This window comes from Stegostoma tigrinum, chromosome 12, assembly GCF_030684315.1.
Source record: "Stegostoma tigrinum isolate sSteTig4 chromosome 12, sSteTig4.hap1, whole genome shotgun sequence".
NCBI lineage: Eukaryota > Metazoa > Chordata > Chondrichthyes > Orectolobiformes > Stegostomatidae > Stegostoma > Stegostoma tigrinum.
Genome location: NC_081365.1, coordinates 23,514,935 through 23,536,259, shown reverse-complemented (window position 1 = coordinate 23,536,259; position 21,325 = coordinate 23,514,935). Strand labels below are relative to the sequence as shown.

The 21,325-nt window shown below is 41.3% G+C and overlaps 1 protein-coding gene across 1 annotated transcript in view; it reads left to right on the top strand.

Moving 5' to 3' along the window:
* The window catches only part of LOC125457024 (uncharacterized), a 61,504-nt gene that overhangs the window by 27,383 nt on the left and 12,796 nt on the right, over positions 1-21,325 (top strand). Inside the window, 1 exon segment of the mRNA XM_059649994.1 lies at positions 18,893-19,016. Coding sequence (XP_059505977.1) covers positions 18,893-19,016 — 124 coding nt within the window.

The following is a 21,325-nucleotide window of genomic DNA, read 5'->3' as shown; positions in this document are numbered from 1 at the left end:
CACCACCTCATCCTCCCAAAAAGCTAACCATTCTAGCCCTCTGTGCTTCCTACTCAATGGGGGATCCTCACCATCTATTCTCCTCCTGTATTACCACTAACATCTCTTACGTCCATTTCCGTCATGCTTAAACTCTCCCTTTTCCCCATTGCAGGAAAAGAATGATCCCCAAGAAAGCCAAGAACAGCTAAAGATGATGATGGTTGTGGAAGTGGCAGGGCTAGGGAGCTGATTGTATACTTCAGAGTCCTCACTCCATCACTCTATGTAGAGAGAATATTTTTGTGTTAGCTGGAGAAGAATGTAACTGTTCAGTGTCCAAGCAAGCCAGTATGCTGCAGCATGCAGTGCAGTGCTGCCCAGCCACTCTTGCCAGTACTAACTCAACTTATGCAATCCATTAATGTCTTTGACAATGAAATCCTTCTTTTTTGTGCACACAATAACAGAACCCAACCAACCCAGGTTGAAAAGCAGCAAGTGCCATACCCTCAGCTTCAACTCTAACAAGGAAAGCATTGCCCTCTGTAGCGTTAGGCTTAAAAATGGTATCTCCAAACCCAGATTGTTAAGGGTTAATCAACGGGCTAATTAGACATGGCAATAAGCAATTGAAGGGAAAATATGTGAAGAAGAGGCTTAATGTAAAAACAGCCAGTTTTGGCTGGAAGGTAACTGCAATGACCTTGGCTGGGTTTGAGAACAGACTGTTGTGCAAGAACCTCTACAACCGTATTTTTTTCAGAAAAGAATGCTTGGGAAAAGTACTCGGAAGGCAATGCAGTGCACAATATTAGATTCAGAATAGTATCAATACTGGGGATTTTTCCCAGCGTGGGGGAACTGTCACCATCGGATTCAAGTTCACAAGACTAGGTCTGTGGACTTTGACCATTGAACTGGGGTTCGTGGACAATTGCCATAGAAAATGAGATTGAGCTCCAAATGCTCCCCATTACCCAGGAGCCTACAAGGGGCATTAGGAAATAAGACTTGCTTGTTGAACGTGTTTAAAGTAGTTTAAGCTATTAGGTTTGCTCATTAGTTTACACATTTATACATTAGATTAAGCTGGATGTGAGTTTGCTCGCTGAGCTGGAAGGTTAGTTTTCAGACGTTTCGTCACCATTCTAGGTAACATCATCAGCGAGCCTCCGACGAAGCGCTGGTGTTATGTCCCGCTTTCTATTTATCTGGTTAGGTTTCCTTGGGCTGGTGATGTCATTTCCTGTTCTTTTTCTCAGGGGATGGTCGATTGGCTCCAAGTCAATGTGTTTGTTGATGGAATTCCGGTTGGAATGCCATGCTTCTAGGAATTCTCGTGCATGTCTCTGTTTGGCTTGTCCTAGGATGGATGTGTTGTCCCAATCAAAGTGGTGTCCTTCCTTATCTGTATGTAAGGATACGAGTGATAGTGGGTCATGTCGTTTTGTGGCTAGTTGATGTTCATGTATCCTGGTGGCTAGCTTCCTGCCAGTTTGTCCAATGTAGTGTTTGTCACAGTTCTTGCAAGGTATTTTGTAGATGACGTTCGTTTTATTTGTTGTCTGTATAGGGTCTTTGAAGTTCATTAGCTGCTGTTTTAGTGTGTTGGTGGGTTTGTGGGCTGCCCTGATGCCAAGGGGTCCGAGTAGTCTGGCAGTCATTTCGGAAATGTCTTTGATGTAGGGGAGCGTGGTTATGGTTTCTGAGCCCGTTTTGTCTGTTTGTTTGGGTTTGTTGCTGAGAAATCGGCGGACTGTGTTCATAGGGTACCCATTCTTTTTGAATACGCTGTATAGGTGATTTTCTTCTGCTGTTCGTAGTTCCTCTGTGCTGCAGTGTGTGGTGGCTCATTGGAATAATGTTCTAGTGCAGCTTCGTTTGTGGGTGTTGGGATGGTTGCTCCTGTAGTTCAGTATTTGGTCCGTATGTGTTGTTTTCCTGTAGACGCTGGTTTGAAGTTCCCCATTGGCTGTTCGCTCTACTGTGACATCTAGGAATGGCAGTTTGTTGTTGTTTTCCTCCTCTTTTGTGAATGTTATGCCAGTAAGGGTATTATTGATGGTCTTGAAGGTTTCCTCTAATTTGTTTTGTTTAGTGATAACAAAGGTGTCATCCACATAGCGGACCCAAAGTTTGGGTTGGATGATTGACAGAGCTGTTTGTTCGAGTCTCTGCATTACTGCCTCTGCTAAGAACCCTGATATCGGAGATCCCATGGGTGTACCGTTGGTTTGTCTGTAGGTTTTGTTATTGAAAGTGAAGTGGGTGGTGAGGCATAGGTCCACTCGCTTGATGATGTTGTCCTTGCTGATGAGGTTGGTGGTGTCTGGTGTATGTGTCTTCTGTTCTTCTAATAGTGTGGTCAGTGTTTCTTTGGCCAGGTTGATGTTGATGGATGTGAACAGGGCTGTTACGTCAAAGGAGACCATTATTTCATCCTCTTCTATCTTGGTGTCTTTGGTGTTTAGGAATTCTTGGGTGGAGCGAATGGAGTGGTGGGAGTCTTCTACTAGGTGTTTTAGTCTTTGGTGTAGTTCCTTGGCTAATCTGTACGTTGGTGTTCCAGGTAGCGACACTATGGGCCTGAGGGGGGTTTCTGGTTTGTGAATTTTTGGTAGTCCGTAGAAGCGATTAGATTAAGCGAATAATTTTTTTTGTATCAAAGTGCACATATCTTCTTGTATTCATTTTGTTCAGACTTTAAAGAGCCTGTTAGGCACTTTCAGACTAACAATACATTGTCAGAGGATGCAACTCTGTAACCTAATAAGCTTTCACCTTGATGGGTACCCATTATGATGCCAGCTTATGGTACTACTGAGCAAGTCAGAACCCAGACTGAAATCTGGTTTAATAGATCAAGTGTTTTTAGGTAACAAAATGGTTATTCCTTGAAAAAATTGGCACACAAAGCTGTAGATTTCCTTTAATACTGAAATGTGTTTATTGCACAAAAGTAAGAAAAGAAACCAAACTATATAAGTATAAAACACAATGTTAAAAAACTTAAAACATACAAAACAAAGTTTCATCTATTTCCCAAACTTTAAAAATGATAGAATATTCAGATAAGTCGCATACCTTTTATCCCAACTGTCTGATCCAAGATAGCATCGAAGCACAGTGACTCTTTGTGAGTTCTCTACACAGATCTTATTCTTACATATCATACAATCATTCTGTTCTTTAAAAGTTGTATTGTATTCCTCACTCTGTTCTATTACCCTCATGCACTTGGATGATCTGCACACAAAACATCACTTTTCACTGTACGTAGGTACATGTGACAATAATAAATCAAATCAAAAAATATCCTTGGATACATCTCACCCAACCCAATATGTTATCAACATTAGCTACCAAAACGTCATCCAATAACTTTCCCCTATCAATTTTAAAGCCTGCTAGTGACTGAGTTTCATTCTGTCAAACAGCCGTGGCAGCATCTGCTTCATAGGTAAAGACAGATGCAAAGTATTAATTTAACACTTCAGCTTGGCCTCCTGCCTCCATGTGTAAATTTCCTTTCTGGTCCATGTTGGGAAAATATATCAAAAAGCAGCCTTGAGTTCTGCGATCATTATTCAAGCTCTTTACGACACGTGCAGGTCAGGCCAGAGACTACTCCAAATCTGGATTTCACTTGGGCTCCAGTCGCCCTCATAAATCCAGCTCAGATCAGAAGGGAGGTCAATAACGCTATGATTTGAATATCGCATTTTTATACATTCTGCATTAAAATAATTTAATGCAACATTGTCATTGTTCCTTCCCTTTTAATCTATACATTCAATCCTGTGAAGCACCTGATCAATGATGGGCACCCCTATGGACAGTCCAGGTTCCCCATGGCCTCATGATGTTTACCAGACACCAAAATCATCAGGCCTTGGGATCATACAATGAGTCCTATTAAATCATTTGCCAATGTCAACAGTTTTACTCTTTATCAGACATTTCCCAGACTTGCTTATGTCGAAGGACTGCTTGAATTCTGTGATTCACTGTATTCATTGCTATCCGTATCAAATTCTGTTCCTCATCTTATTATCTTAATGACAGGAGATACAAAAGGAGGTTAGCTCTTACTAATTGCTATAAAATTCATAACATTAGTTCTAGCATAAAGTTATTTATGTGTAAAGGTGTAAGGTTAGACTTGTTGTTAGCATTCTTCAGCTAATGAATTGTGAGCAGTTTCTGTCCCAACTGATCTTTGAGGGTCAGGTAGACACTGCTCCTCTATCTTGCAGCTGCTCTATAATTCATTCTAGTCACATTCTGAGATGAAATTTACTGTTCCTTCTCTGGCTAACTCTTTTACCTAATAAGACAACATTTTTGTCATGACTAAGACGAAAACTCATTCACTTTCATAGCCCAATGAACTTGTCTGACCTCCTACGTTTATACAAGGCATAATCCCACCGTTATCATTTGTATCTGTATTGTGGGATACTACTTTTTTAATGCTTGCTACAGCTGTCTGTTCTCACACATCTCTTGTCGAACCGTCTCCTCCAGACATCTGCAGCTGTTATTTTTACAGAACTCCCTGTATATTAATTTATAGGATTGTTTGTTCAAAATAGACCCTATTACCTTAGGATAACTCCTTCTCAAAGCTGCCATTACGCTAATTTATGACTTCATTTTAATGCTGGATGAAACAATCTAATTCTGTTACTGCAGCCATATCTATGCCAACATACGACCATGTTATGTCACCTCCAGGGACTGCTCCAACAGTACCTAATCAGCTTGACCCCTCTTATCATTCTTTTGCTAATGATTTGCTTGTAGAAGAATTTGGTATTTCGTTTTATTTCAGCTGCCTCTTTTTAAATTTTCCTTTCATTCTTTTACTTTTTAACTTCCCTTCTGCACCCATTGTATTCAGTTTGGTTCTCAATTATGTTCACTGCCTGACATCTGCGATAAGCACACTTCTTTATATTTAAATTCATTTCTAAAAACTTTTGTTGTCAAGGGATTTTTTTAATATCACCTTTTTGTTTTGAGGGAATATGCCTTGACTGCGCCAAGCAATGTCCCCTTTAAAGTCCCCACAATTTCAGCTACTGCTTTTGCCGACAACCGTTTTGTTCCAGTCTATGTGGCCCAGGTGTATTCTTGTAACATTAGAGTCAGTTCGCTGGTTATTCCCTCTCTGGGCTGACCAATATCATTGATAACAAGGTGTAGAGCTGGATGAACACAGCAGGCCAAGCAGCATCAGAGGAGCAGGAAAGCTGATGTTTCAGGCCTAGAGCCTTCTTCAGAAATGGGGGAGGGGAAGGGTGTTCTGAAATAAATAGGGAGAGAGGGGGAGGCGGATAGAAGATGGACAGAGGAGAAAATAGGTGGAGAGGAGTCAGACCGGTCAAAGAGGCAAGGAAGGAACCAGGAAAGATGACTGTAGGTGGGGAGGCAGGGAGGAGATAGGTCACTCTAGGGAGGACGGACAGGTCAAGGGGGCGGGATGAGGTTAGTAGGTGTTGGGGGTGGGGCTCGAGGTGGGAGGAAGGACAGGTTAGGGAGGCAGGACAAGCTGGGCTGGTTGTGGGATACGGTAGGGGGAGGGGGGATTTCGAAGATTGTGAAGTCCGCATTGATACCATTGGGCTGCAGGGTTCCCAAGCGGAATATGAGTTGCTGTTCCTGCACCTTCAGGTGCCATTGTTGTGGGACTGCAGGAGGCCCAGGATGGACATGTCAACTGCAGAATAGGAGGGGGAGTTGTAGTGGTTCGTGAGTGGGAGGTGCAGTTGTTTAGTGCAAACCGAGTGTAGATGTTCTGCAAAGCGGTTCCCAAGCCTCTGCTTGGTTTTCCTGATGTAGAGGAGGACCCAACGGGAAGAGCGGATGCAGTGTACCACATTAGCAGATGTGCAGGTGAACATCTGCTTGATGTAGAAAGTCTTCTTGGGGCCTAGGATGGGGTGATTGGTGAGGTGTAGGGGCAGGTATAGCAGTTCCTGCAGTTGCAGGGTAAAGTGCCGGGTGTGATGGGGCTGGAGTGGGGTGTGGAGCAGACGAGGGAGTCACGGAGAGAGTGGTCCCTCCGGAAGGCAGATAAGGATGGGGAGGGAAAAATGTCTTTGGTGGTGGGGTCAGATTGCAGATGGTGGAAGTGTCGGAGGATGATGCGTTGGATCCGGAGGTTGGTGGGGTGGTACATGAGGATGAGGGAGATTCTGTTTTGGTTTTTATTGTGGGGAGAGGGTGTGAGGCATGAGTTGCAGGAAATATGGGAGACACAGTCGAGGGCGGTTCTTGACCACCGAGGGCAAGTTGTGGTCCTTGAAAAACAAGGGCACCTGAGATGTACGAGAGTGGAATGCCTCATCCTGGGACCAGATGCAGCAGAGGTTAAGGACTTGGGAATAGGGGATGGCATTTTTGCAGGAAGGTGGGTGGGAGGAGTTGTATTCTAGGTAGCTGTGGGAGTTGGTGAGCTTGAAATGGATATCGGTTTCTAGGTGGTTGTTGGAGATGGAGACTGAGAGGTCCAGGAAGGACAGAGAGGTATTCGAGATGGTCCAGGTGAACTTAAGGTTGGGGTGGAAGGAGTTGGTGAAGTGGATGAACTGTTTGAGGTCCTCTTGGGAGCACGAGGCGGCACTGATACAGTCATCAATGTAAAGGAGGAAGAGGTGGGGTTTAGGACAAGTGTAGGAACGGAAGAAGGATTGTTGACTGGTCTATCTCCTCTTCTCCTATCTTCTCCTCTATCCATCTTCTAACTGACTCGCCCCCTCCGTATTTATTTCAGAACCCCCTTCCCCTCCCCCATTTCTGAAGAAGGGTCCAGGCCCGAAACGTCAGCTTTCCTGCTCCTATATTGCTGCTTGGCCTGCTGTGTTCATCCAGCTCTACACCTTGTTATCTCAGACTCTCCAGCATCTGCAGTTCCTACTATCTCTGACCAGTATCATTTTTCGCCATCATCCTAAACCTTATGATACAATGATCACTGTTTTCTAAAGCTACCCTCACTATCGCTTGATTGACTTGGACCATGGTAATCCCAAGAACACTGCCCTCTTTCTGTTGGACTGGATACATTCTGCTGTCAGAAATTCTCTTGAACACAACGAGAATGCTGCTCCATAACCTACTATTAACCTTGTCTATACACGGACAACTACCGACCCCAATATAAAACTCCACTTGTAGATTTGTTCCTTTATATTCTTCACACCTGTTGATGGTCTTGAGGCTACACCCAGCTAAGTAATTACACCAAATGAAGCAGAAATTGGTGGAGAAACTCAGCAGGTACAGCAGCATCTGTGGCGGGAAAGCAGTGTTGACGTTTGGAGGTTGGATTGACCCCTCTTCAGAACTGGGTTTCTCCAAAACTTTTTTTTTATTTGTTTCGGATTTCAAATATCCACAGTTCTTTGTTTAATTTAATGTAATTACACCCGTCTTGCTCCTCAACTGTGGCCAAATCTATTCTGTTTTTGAACCCTCTGAAACATCCTCTTTCCCCATTACTGCAGTGCTGTCTGTAACAGCAATTGCCATCTCTCCATTCATTTTATCCTTCCCCATCATCTCCAAACACCTTGTGACCAGGAATATTTTACATCCAGACATGTCATTCCTTGAGCTAAGAGTCCGGTAATGACACCCCGCATGGCAGTTCGGCCTGTAACTCCGAAAACCTTGTTAACTATATTCTGTGTACTCACATTCATGCGGCGTAACCCTCATTCATTCATTCACTCACTCATTTTCTCTCCGGCTCCGTCAGTGTCAATGGTGCAGTGACTCAGCCGGGCCGCTGGAGGCAGTGCGTATGGGAGTGTGGGCGGCACTATATGTCAGCCGCCCCTCAGGGAGGTGGAGTCGGTGTGTTAGGTTTTTGGATGTTTGTGAGACGACCTCAGCGGTGAAGTCAGACTGTGGTACAATGTTTCCTGTAAATCACATGGAAACTGAGAGACAGTTTATTGAGACTGCGGAGCGACTGAAGACAGAAGGAGGAGAGTAGCATGGCTGTGGCGGCGCTGTGGGTATCTACAATGACAGTGTTAACACTCCAGGGTAAGATCTGGCTTTTCCTCCAACATTCCCCTTTGGGACTGTAGATGTGGGGTCAAATAATGCGCTTTCTTTACTGAAAAATCAAGTGAACACCCCTGTCTTTTATTTAACCGAACTGATGATTGCAATTTTATATTTTGTGCCCACCTGTCAAATAGAACGTGGTTTCATTTTTTTAAATTTCATTTGTACTTAAACGGAATATTGAACTATTGGGGAGGCAGTGGCCTAATGGTATTATCGCTGGACTGTTAATCCAGAGACCAGAATCTAATGATGACCACGAATCCATTGTCAATTGTTGTAAAAACCCATCAGGTTCACTAATGTCCTTTAAGGAAAGGAACCTGCCATCCTTATCTGGTCTGGACTACATGTGCCTCCAGACCCTTGGCAATGTGATTGATTCCGAACTGCCCTCTGGGCAATTAGGGATGAGCAATTAATGCTGCTTAGCTAGTGATGCCCTTGTCCTGTTAATGAATAAAAAAACACGCATCTGATTAGAAACAGAAAATGTAAGGTTCTTCATCGTCCCATTCTGTCATAAATGAAATATTTGTAGAAAGACCTTGGCATCAAACCTGATGAGCATTTCCAAACTTTTTTTGTTTGATTTCAGATTTCCAGTACTTGTAAATGTTTCTTGTAAATTGTAGATTTGCAGTGCTTGTTTGGAAATGATTGCTAGGCAGAGGTTTCTATTCTCTCGCCTACAGTGTTTCCATCTGTCCTAAAAGTGTTGTCAGTAATTTGATGATTCATTGAATTATGCACTGAATGTGTCGATGTAGAAGAGAGGGCATGGTAACTAAATTTACAAAGATAGCAACAAATGCAGGACTAAGTTACCTTGAATACAGAAGTGTCAATAGATAGATAAAAACTGGAAAACCATTTGGCGCATCTTAATTCCTTTTCTAAATATCAGCTCTGATTTTAATGGGGCATGGTACCTTGTGGTATGTGTCTTGGAATGTTTTCCTGCTCAAGAATTTTATCTGGAAGTTAAAGTGCAAGCTGAAAATAATGTAATGAAAGTTTATCTCCTCAACCAATGTGATTTAGGATTGAAACAGAAACAAGAACAAAAGGAAGGTAAATTTATAGTGGATTCAGGAGGGTTACTCTGGCATGGAAAGTGAGAGAGACAAAGAAAAATTGGGGAAAGAGAAATAAGAGAAAGGAAAAGTAATAAGACCATCATACAATTTTAGAGCTCCAACCTTATAGTTAAGCAGGTTCAGATCTTATGAAATAAATTATTAAAAATATTTCAGTTAAAATGATCATGAAGCTTAATGAGGGCAGATGTAAAATAGGGAGACCGTAATGTAAATAGGATGTGAATGATGTTGAAAGAGCACAAGAATTTAGTTGATACAATGTGAACCAACACAGTAGATCAATCAATAATTTTCATGATAGAGAAAATTAGGCTAGAATTGTGGAATACTATTCAGTTTTCATCAGGTTTACATAAGGAAACCATTAGAATCCTAACTTCAGAGAAGTGAAGTAACTGGAAACATTGGTAAAACTTCAGTTTTTCAGCTTTGGAAGTAAGTGTTTGAAGGTGCAAAGAGACATAATGATATTCACAATGGAAAAGACATGACAGTAAGACAATCGCACATGGATTCAGACTAATTAAAAGGCAAATTAAAAATATCATCCCAAATATTTGCAAATGGAATCAGCTTTTGCGGGTAGTAAAGACAAAAACTTTGGAATTTTTGTAAAACTACTGTTTTTAGTTGTTAATTTGGACCAAATGATCTTGCTCATTCTTATCTGCATTTGTCTGTCATTTTCGATTTAATGAAAAAAGCTCAGTCCTGCAATTGATGAAGGGTCTAGGCCCGAAACGTCAGCTTTTGTGCTCCTGAGATGCTGCTGGGCCTGCTGTGTTCATCCAGCCTCACATTTTATTATCTTCAGTCCTGCAATTGTTTGGTTTGTCTCATTTAGTCAATTTGGTCATACAGTGATCTAGAGCAGTTTGTGAGTAGAGATCTTAGTGTTAGAATTCTTTAAGGAAGTAACAAGCAATGTAGACAAAGGGGAGCCAGTGTATGTGGTCTGTTTGGATTTTCAAAAGGCCTTTGACAGGGTGCTGTGCAGGAGACTATGAAATAAGATAAGAGCCCCTGGTGCCATGGACAGAGGATTGCCTGACTGGTGAAAGCAATGAGTGAAGATAAAGGGGTCTCTTTCAGAATGGCAGCCGGTAACTAGTGGAGTTTCACGGGAGTCTGTGTTAAGACCACAAATATTCACATTACCTAACGTTTTAGAGTAGATTTGTAGCTCAGGTTGTGGATGTTGTGGTTTGGTTGGCTCATCAGGCTGGTTCGTTGTTCCGCAGACATTTCATTTCATCAGTGCAATCTCAGGTAAAGTGCCGCTGTGTTTTCCTGCCTGTTATTTCAAACTCTGGAGTCCGTTGAACTGGATTACCCCACTTCTGGTTTTCCTTCGCAGTGGAGTGTATATGGGGTCGTGCTCTGTGTTTGTTGATGGCTTTCTTCGTGGAGAACCAGGCTGTTAGAAATTCTCGCGCTCATCTCTGCTTTGCTCATTCCAGGATCTTGGTGTTGTCCCAGTCGAATTAGTGGTTCCCCTTATCCATGTCGATAGAGGTGAGTGAGTATTGGTCATGTCTTTTTGTAGCCAGTTGTAGCAAATGTAGCAAAAAGGCACAACTAATACTCACTAATCTCTATCCACATGGATAAGGGGAACCACTAATCCGACTGGGACAACACCAAGATCCTGGGACGAGCAAAGCAGAGATGAGCACGAGAATTTCTAGAAGCCTGGTACTCCACGAAGAAAGCATCAACAAACACAGAGTTCAACCCCATATACATTCCACTGCGAAGGAAAACCAGAAGTGGGGTAATCCAGCTCAACGGACTCCAGAGTTTAAATAGCAGGTGGGAAAAAACAACAGCATTTTATCGGAGGCTGCACTGATGATGTTGCCCAACAGAGTAGTGAACTATCTGCGGAACAACAATCCAGCTCAACGAGCCAACTAACCACAATACTCACACTACATATTAATGATTTGGATGAAGGAAATGAGGGCATTGTTGTGAAGTCTATACAAAGGTAGTTGGAGGGACAGGTAGTTTTAGGAAGTAAGCAGGCTGCAGAAAGACTTGGACAGGCTAGGAAAATGGACATAGAAGTGACAGGTGGAATACCACCTGGGAGAGTGTGCGGTCACTTTGGTAGGAAGAACAGAGGCGTAGAGTATTTTCTACATGGCGAGAGGCTTTAGAGCAATATTGCTGGGCCCCTTGCTAAGATATTTGTAGTATTGACAGCCATTGGTGAGGCACCAGAAGTCTGAAGGTTGGCTAGTGTGATGTTATTATTTTAAAAAAGGCTGTAAGAAAAAAGCCACAGAACTATAGATTGGTGAGCTTGACATCAGTGGTGGGTAAGTAGTTGAAGAAGATTTTGACGGACCGGATTTACATGCATTTGGAAAGGCACTGGCTAATTAGGGATAGTCAACATGGCTTTGTGTGTGGGGTATTGTGTTGACCTAACATGAGATTTTTGAAGAGGTGACAAAGATGACTGATGAAGACAAAGCAGTAGATGTCTGTGCAATTCAGCAAAGTGTTTGCCAAGGTTCCACACAGTAGATTGGTTAATAAGGTTAGATCACATGGGATCCAGGGGGAATTAGCCAATTGGATATAAAGTTGGCTCAAAGGTAGGAGGCAGAGAGTGGTGGTAGAGGTTTCTTATTGGTCTGGAGGCCTGTGGCCAACAATGTGCTACAAGGCTCAGTGCTGGATCCACTGCTTTTATATATTATTTATATAAGTGTTTTGAATATGAATATAGGAGGCATGGTAAGTTTTTACAGATGCCATCAAAACAGGTCGGATGGTGTGCAGTAAAGGAGATTATCTCACAGAGTACAATGGGACTTTGATCAGATGGACCAATCAGCCAAGCAATGGCAGATGGAATTTAATTTAGATAAATGTGAGGCATTGCACTGTGGTAAGGCAAACCAAGGCAGGACTTAGCACAGTTAATGTTAGGGCCCTGAGGAATGTTATTGAACAAAGAGATGTCGGGGTGCACAAGCGTAGTTCCTTGAAAGTGGAGTTTTGTGGACATGATGGTGAAGAAGCTGTTTGGTACTTTTACCTTCATTACTCATAACATATAAGAGTTGGGACATCATGTTGTAGCTGTACAGGACATTGATGAAGCCACTTTTAAAATACTGCATGTAATTCAGGTTGCCCTTCTGTAGGAAGGATGTTGTGAAACTTGAAAGGGTGCAGTAAAGATTTACAAGGATGTTGCCAAACCCGGAGGTTTTGAGTTATAAGGAGAGCCTGAATAGGATGGGGCTTTTTTTCCCCTAGAGTGTCACACCGAGGGGTGGCCTCATATGTGTTTATAAAATCATGAGGGGCATGGATAGATTGAATTGCCAACATCTTTCCCCAAGGGTAGGAGAACCCAAAACTCAGGGGCATAGATTTAAGTTGAGAGGGGAAAGATTTGAAAAGGACCTGACTGGCAACTTTTTCACACGGAGAGTGGTACGTATGTGGAACGAGCTGTCTGAGGAAGTAGTGAAGGCAGGTGCAATTACAACATTTAAAAGGCATCTGGATGGGTATATAGAGATAACAAGGTGTAGAGTTGGATGAACACAGTAGCCCAAGCAGCATCAGAGGAGCAGGAAGGCTAACGTTTCGGGCCTAGACCCTTATCAATGGGAAGAGTTTAGAGGGTATAGGGGCCAACTGCTGGAAACTGGAATTAGGTCAGATTGGGATCTTTAATCGACACAGTTGAGTTTCCGTGCTGTGTGACTCAATAAATCTGAAGTGTAAAGAGACTTTGGAGTCCTAGTTTGTGATTCTTTTCAGGTTAACATAGAGGTTCATTTGACAGTTAGCAATGCAAATGCAATGCTAGTATTCATTTCAAGAAGGCTAGAATACAAGAGCAGAGATATACTACTAAGGATTTATAAGGCAATGGTTGCACCAAATTTGCAATATTGTGAGCAGATTTGGTCCCCACACCTAAGTAAGGATGTGCTGGCACTGGAGGGGTTCCAGAAGCGTCTACAAGAATGAACCCGGAAATGAAGGGCTTGTCAAATGAGTAGCAGGTGTGGACTCTAGATCTGTACTCAATGGAATTTAGAAGGATGAGCGGGATTTCATTAAAACTTACAGAATACTGAAAGGCCTAAATAGACTAGGCACAGAGAAGATGCTTCCATAAGTAAGAGACACAAGGACCCTTGAGGGCATAGCTCAGAATGAATGGATGACTTGGTGGAAATAAGACGAGAGGGAATTTCTTCCACCAGAGGGTGGCTAATCTGCAGAACTCATTGCCGTAGAAGGGTGTGGAGGCCAAGTCACTTAGTGTATTAAAGACAGGTTTATGATTTGAAAGGGGATCAAGGATTATCAGGAGAAGTCAGGACATGAAGTTGAGAATAACATCAGCCATGATCATGGTGGAGCAGACTCAGTGAGCCGAATGGCATGATTTGGCTCCTATATCTTCTGGTTTGTGGCCTTAGAGTAAGCAGGTCTGCCTGTCACCACTGCAGAGAAACAGGTAGAGATGTTGTTCATCAGTAAATTGAAGTGAAAAGAGAAAATACTGGGCATGTACAATATGTTGATCTGAAAAATAGAGATTTTCTATGTAACCCTTGATCCATATTGATCTTGCAATTTTGGTTGAGAGTATATGAATTTTTCAGATGCTTTTCCAACATTACATATAAAAACAGATTTTCAGTGTGCTTTGATTTCTGCAATCAGGTGATTTATTCAGTTATGATAACTGAACTATCAGTGAACTGTAGTAGTGTAGTGAGCCTAACTTTGACTCCTATGTAACAAAATTCCTATTTCCCATACTACATACCGTTTAATAAGTGATATGTTTTGTTAAAAATAATATCTACTGTAAAGAGATGCTGATAATAGAGCTTCTACTGATGATATATAGCTGATATCTTCACTTCTGTGGTTTGTGGAATCAAAACAGCTTTAATTACTACTGTCATTCATTAAAGGTCACTGAGAGTTCTAGTTGAAATTTGTTCTGTATGGTACCAGTCAAGAATCATAAGTATTTATTCAGCCTGCTTGAAATGCTGAGTTTGACACTTTATCTTGTTTTCTGACATTCAGAGGTGGGAGTTCTGAGTTAAATTCTTTTTGAAGGAGCACTTTGTAAAAACGAAACTATATTTCTCTTAGTAATGAAATTGCAAGCACCTCACCTCCACTGTCTGCTTCAATTGTGTGCTTTCCCCATAAAAATATTTGCATAGAGAAGTCTTGCAAGGAACATCTCATTACACTGTCTACTAATCTTTTCTCTTTTGTAAATCATTCAAAGTTTACTTTCATTACTGATGTCCTACAGTACTTGTTTTCACTTCCGTGCCCAAAGAACTAGGCTTTCGTCCATGTAAAGACTAATGTATATAGCCTGTTTGTACGCTAATTTCAGTCCCATTCCCAGTTATCCTTTGTCCCAGCCGGTGATGATATGTCTACTGTAGGTTTCAGGAAGCATGATGCCTTTCTTTTCATTCTTTACTCGAGTAATTAACTTGGTCAGTTCTTCCATGTTGTAGGTGCTGGAGGTTATCTATTTAGTATTGAGCAGGGTGTTCAGAGTGTTCACTTACTGTAATTTTGTTCTAATGAGTGCTTTGTGAAAATTCAGTAATACAACATCAGGCACTTAGCAATGTAATATTTTGTCTGTTATTTCATGCTTGGAGTGTACATCAAGTCAAAATTCAGGCACATGGTCCAAAGTTTTGTGGTAGCAGTAATAATAAAACTATTTACTTGTGTAAAAGTTGATCCTGTAAAAGTCAACTCAATGATTTGTAAAATGCTAGCTTTTGGGGGATTAAAACAACAAAAAAAATCAGGACCAAACATTATTTGATAATGGGCGGTAGGAACTGTTACTTAAAATGGCTGAATTGCAGTTGCAAAGGCAAGGGCAAAATTAATGATATACTTCTCAATGTGAGCGATTTAATATTGAACAATAAAAGTTACGAAGAGATAATTGAAGTGATGCATTAGCAGTTGAGATTATAAATACTGTTTCTATTCTTAATAAGAGAATATTACCGGAAACTTAGCAGAGAGCAAGAGTGGATGGTGGACTCACTGATACCGCTGAAATAATTGCCTGGAGGAAAGAAGAATATTTTTGCGAAGTGCAGTACAACTGCAAGCGAGTTTTGAGAAGATTTGTAGCTCAGGTTGAGGTTCTGGATGTGAGTTTGCTCGCTGAGCTGGAAGGTTAGTTTTCAGATGTTTCGTCACCATTCTAGGTAACATCATCAGTGAGCCTCCGACGAAGCGCTGGTGTTATGTCCCGCTTTCTATTTATCTGGTTAGGTTTCCTTGGGTTGGTGATGTCATTTCCTGTTCTTTTTCTCAGGGGATGGTCGATTGGCTCCAAGTCAATGTGTTTGTTGATGGAATTCCTGTTGGAATGCCATGCTTCTAGGAATTCTCGTGCATGTCTCTGTTTGGCTTGTTCTAGGATGGATGTGTTGTCCCAATCAAAGTGGTGTCCTTCCTTATCTGTATGTAAGGATACGAGTGATAGTGGGTCATGTCGTTTTGTGGCTAGTTGATGTTCATGTATCCTGGTGGCTAGCTTCCTGCCAGTTTGTCCAATGTAGTGTTGCCCAATGTATATGCCCAAACTAAACTGTGACAAACACTTGAGACTGTTTGTGTGGGCATTGCCCACATACCAATACTGAATTTAAATAATGGCTGGAAACTCGGGAACTGGAACGCCAGGGTGAATACTACTTTATATAAATAGTTTAAATACAGAAAACTGAAATGCAAAGGGACAAGGGGATACTTGAAAGATAGAAACCAGCATACAGGTGCTGTGGGTAATCAGGAAGGCTAATGGGGGGGTGATAGTCCTTTCTTCAGTGGGGTCAGAGTATGTGTATGAGTAAGGAAGTCTTACTGTGAAGTACATGGTGAGACCACATCCAGAGAACTGTGAAAAGTTTTGGTCTTCTTATTTAAGAAAGTATATTATGGGAAGCCGTTCAGAAAGGGATGATCCCTCGTGGAGAGATTGTCTTATGAGCAGAGGCTAACAGGTTGGGTCTCTATAGGCAAGAATTTAGAAGAATGAATTATGATCTCATTGTAACCTATAGGATTCTCAAAGGGCTCAACCGGGTAAATGCCAAGAGAATGTTTCCTGCCATGGGACACTTTAGGACTGGAGGGCATCGTCTTAAATTGGCAGCTCTTAATTGAGTGAGTGAGATGAGGTAGAAATTCTTCTCAGAGGATTACGAGCCTATGGAACTCTTTGCCACAGAGAGCTAAGGTAGATTCTTGATCAGTAGGAGCGTCGAGGGTTACAAGAAAAAGACAGGAAAATGGCTGTGGGGAATGTCAGATCAGCCTAATCCTATCAAATGGTGAAACTGACTGAAGGAACTGCACAGCTTTCTCCTGTTCCTTTTTCAGTAATTAATATGACTATTAGTTCCACCAGTTTGATCCTTTCCTTTAGAAAAGGAGGAAAGGAATATTTTTACCTGAAAATCACGTTAATAAAACAGGTTAATGCTTGACAGTCAAGGCAGGTCATAACTGACTAATTTGATTGAGTTATTTGAAGAAGTGACACAGGCAGTGAAAGAGGCTATTGCAGTGCATGTTGTATATTTGGACTTTCAGAAAGCATTTGACATGGTGCCACGTGGCAGGTTGGCTAGCAAACTATAAATGCTTGGAATTGATGGGTCTTTGATAGCATGGATTAAAAGTGGACTCAAAAATAGGAAACAGAGGATAGGTATAGATAGGCATTTTTGAGATTGGAGATGAGTTGGAAGTAGTGCAGGGTCCGTGCTAGGACCTTGGTTTGTTTTTAACTGTATAAACAGTTTATATAAATGGAGATGGATGTAGAGGGCAAAATTTGCAGATGATATGAAGCTAGTGGGGAATAGTGAATTGTGAAGATGACACTGAGCAACTTATAGTGTCATAGAATCATACAGCACGTAAACATCCTTCAGTCCAACCAGTTCATACCCACCATGTTCCCAAACTAAACTAGTTCTACCTGTCTGCACTTGGCCCATAACCACCAAACATTTCCTATTCATGAATTTCTCTAAATGTCTTTTAAATGTTACCAGTGTATCTGCATCCACCGCCTCCTCTAATAGTTCATTGCACGCATGAAACACACTTCGTGTAAAAAGAAGGTTGCCCCTCATGCTTTTTAAATCTTTCTCCTCTCACCTTAAAAATATGCCCCCTACTTTTGAACTCAGCCACTCCAAGGAAAAGACCCTTGTCATAATCTGTGCCTCTCATGATTTTGTAAACCTTAGTAAGAGTCATCTGAATCTCCTTTGCTACAGTGGAAATATGTCCCAGCCATCCTAGTCTGTTTTTATATCTCAAACCCTCCATTCCTCGCAACATCCTGGTAAATCTTTTCTGGATCCTCTCCACTTTAATAATGTTCCTCCTATAACATGGTGACCAAAACTGCACACAGTACTCCAGAAGAGGCCTCTCCAAAGTCCTAGACAATGCTAGCACAACATCCCAACTCCTATAATCAAAGGTCTGAGCAACAAAGGCAAACATGCTAAATGCCATTTTAACTACCCTGTCTACCTGTGACACAACTTTCAAAGAATTATGTGCCTGAACCCTTCAGTCTCTCTGTTCTAACAACAGTACTCCAGGCCCAACGATTAATTGTCTAAGTCCTGCCCTTGTTTGTTTTACCAAAATGCAATACCTCACGTTTATCCAAATAGAACTTCACCTGCCACTTGTCAGCCCATTGACCCAATTGATCAAGATCTCTTTGTAATCTTAGATAACTTCGAAGGGACATTTGACAAATTGGCCAAATGGACAGACCCCTGGCAGATGAATTTCAAAGTGGGGAAATGTGAGGTAATGCATTTTGATAGGAGAAGCAATACAGATTCAGTGGTGTAACTTCGAGGGTAGTACAGGAGCAGAGGTAGCCTCGGATTCATGTGCATAATTCTCTGAAGGTGAAGTTAAAACAGGCTTATAAATAGTGGTATAATTTGTAAAAGCAAGGAAGTTATGCTACACCTTTACAAATCATTGGCCAGGCTACATTTGGAGTGTTGTGTTCAGTTGTGGCCACCTTATTTAAGGAAGGATGTTAAAGCCCTGGAGAGAGTGTAAAAGAGATTTACTAGAACGATCCAAGGAATGAGGGATTTTATATACAAGGAAAGATTAGAGAAATTATTCTTCTTGGGGCAGAGATGATTAAGAGGTGATTTTACTGAGGGATTCAAAACTATGACAATTTTGACCAGGTAAAGAAGGATATTTTGTTTCCACTAGTTGGTATTTCACTAACTAGTGTTTACAATTTTGTGACTGTCAACAAAAGAGCTAGGAATGAGATGAGGAAAAGCTTTTTTACTCCGAGAGTTGTTAGGATTTGTAATCTGCTGCCTGGGAGAATGGTGGAGACAGATTCCATATGAAATTTCAAAAGTGAGCCGAATATGTATTTGAAAGTGATGAATTTAGAAGGCTACAGAGTTACCTCTGGAGAATATGTGGCCAGGTAGCTGTTTCGGGAGCCGGTCCAGACATGATTGGTCGAAATAACCTCCTTCTGTACTGTAAATTCTATGATAAATGTCTCAACCTGTCCAGGAAAGGTTAAAACAATTGAAGTTTGTTTTGCTTTTACTATGAAGTATGTATGACATTCATTGCTTTGTATTTGTTTCTGGCAGTGTTTGGAGAAATACAGATGCCTACAAATTTACAGATTCATGCTTATAATCTAAAGTATGTGCTTAAATGGGATGATGTGCAACGCGATAATTACACAGTGAACTATACTGTACAGTGCAAAAGGTAAGCCAATAATTCTTCTATTTAAGCTTTCTAAAATAATCTCACATTTCTCAGTTCTCAGATACAAAAAATGATCTTGTCGCATTTCACACAGCAGAAGCAAAGGTGGAAACATGGAGCCGAGGAGAGGGAAGCAAAGCTGACTAGGAACCAATAGGATACTAAAGATGGGTTTTCCAGAGAAAATTTGAAAAGGGGGCTTCAGGTGTCACTGAATTAATGGAGGTCCTGTGTCAGCAAGAAATGTGAAGTAATTTTGTTTCGGAGAAGTGTGCGTCATGAACACATATGGCCTAATTATTCAAGATAACAAAGTGTGGAGCTGGATGACCACAGCAGGCCAAGCAGCATCTCAGGAGCACAAAGGCTGACGTTTTGGGCCTAGACCCTTCATCAGGCTCCTCTCTGATGGAGGGTCTAGGCCCGAAACGTCAGCTTTTGTGCTCCTGAGACGCTGCTTGGCCTGCTGTGTTCATCCAGCCCCACACTTTGTTATCTTGGATTCTCCAGCGTCTGCAGTTCCCATTGTCACTGGCCTAATTATTCAGTTTCATTTCTCTGCAGAATATGTGCATCATTGGCAAGACCAACATTTCTTACCTGTTCCATACAAAAAACTCCCTATCTATTCCAACTAAGTGGTTTTAGCAAGCTATTTTAGAAGACAGTTACAAGTCAACCACATTACATTGAGTTTGGAGTCACATGTAGGCTGGACCCCATAAAGGCAAAGATTTCCTCCCCCTAATGGAGATTATTCACAACTAGCTTGCAGTTTCGGGCTTTATTAATTGAATCTAAGTTCCACCAGCTGTCATGTGGAATTTGAACCCATGTATCCAGACAATTAGCCTGAACCTCTGGGTTATTACTGCAGTGACATTACTTCAACATTGTCATTCTCCCCTAGCAATGAGATTACTGGAAAATAATAAGAGGAAATCTTGAGAGATTTACTGGGACAAGGTGGCCAGTGGAGTTTGATCAAAATAAGAGGCCAGGAAGAAAGTGATTAGAGCAGTCAAACTTTGAGATTATAAAGATTTAGTGTTTTAACTGAGTGGGTAAATGAAAGCATTATATGTGATTTGATTTAATTAAAATTGTTTTTATCTCAAGGTAGTATCTTAATATCTAAATGACGTCAATTCTGTCCATTATAATGCATGATAATCTCTGTCATTTGTGGTGTTGTAATATCCGTGCTGCAAACTATTTCAGTTCTTTGACGATGCTAAGGATTGATAGACCTGCTTTGCAAGGGTACGTTTAGGTTAGCCCTGTGAAAGCAGTTTCAGGAAATCACTACAAAGCCCATGGAAGCACACAACCAAATTTTCGCACCAAGTCACTTTCCTGTTGAAATTATTGCTATTGTTTTCAGCTGTTACATCTTCATTAGTATTTATCTTAATATTCAGCACTAGACCTGTGTTTACTTTGCTGCAAATTGGTAAAACTAGAATGGAAATACTAGTTGACCAAAGACTGACACCTATTTGAATCTGGTAACAAGAAAAACAGAGTGCATTCTGATCTATGTTGAAGAAAATGTTATCTCTTTCTAACTCAGTTAAAACTGTTGATATCTTTCACATCCAGTGATTATAGGGGTTGCAGCTGATGTGTATGTGAAATTCTGCAATACTGATATAGCACAAATGTGGTGTTCAACATCATCCCCTGTTACTCATCACTAAGTACTCTTCTTGCGTTGGAGGGTGAAATTACTGTGAGAGATCATTCACTTCTTTGACTGTTTTGCACTTTATAACTCCACAGGGAGAATCAGTAATATAGTGGTTATATGCCAAAAGCAGTAATTGCTGCAGATTTAGCAGCATCTGTGGTCAACACTTGGTCCAGTGACCCTTCTTCAGAAGGACCTGATGAAGAATCACTGGATCTGAAACAATAACTCTGCTGTCAGACTTGCTGAGTTTCTCCAGCAATTTGTTTCTGTTTCAGATTTCCACCATCTACCGTTCTTAGTTTTATTTTAGTCGTAATGTAATTGGCCTAGTAGTTCAGAGACTTGGGTCAACCTTTTATGGGCATAGGTTGAAATCCCACTACAGCAGCTCATGGAATTTAATAAACTCTTATTATTAAAAATGCAGAATTGAAAGCAGGTCGTAGTTACAGTGATCATGAAACTGTCATGAGTTGTTATAGAAATCTACCTGTCCTTACCTTGTCTCGTCTACATATGATTCTAGACTTACAGCAATTTAGTTGACTCTTAACTGGCCTAGCATGTCACTCAGTTGTACAAAATAGTTTTAGAAAAATCAAAATGGAACACTTAG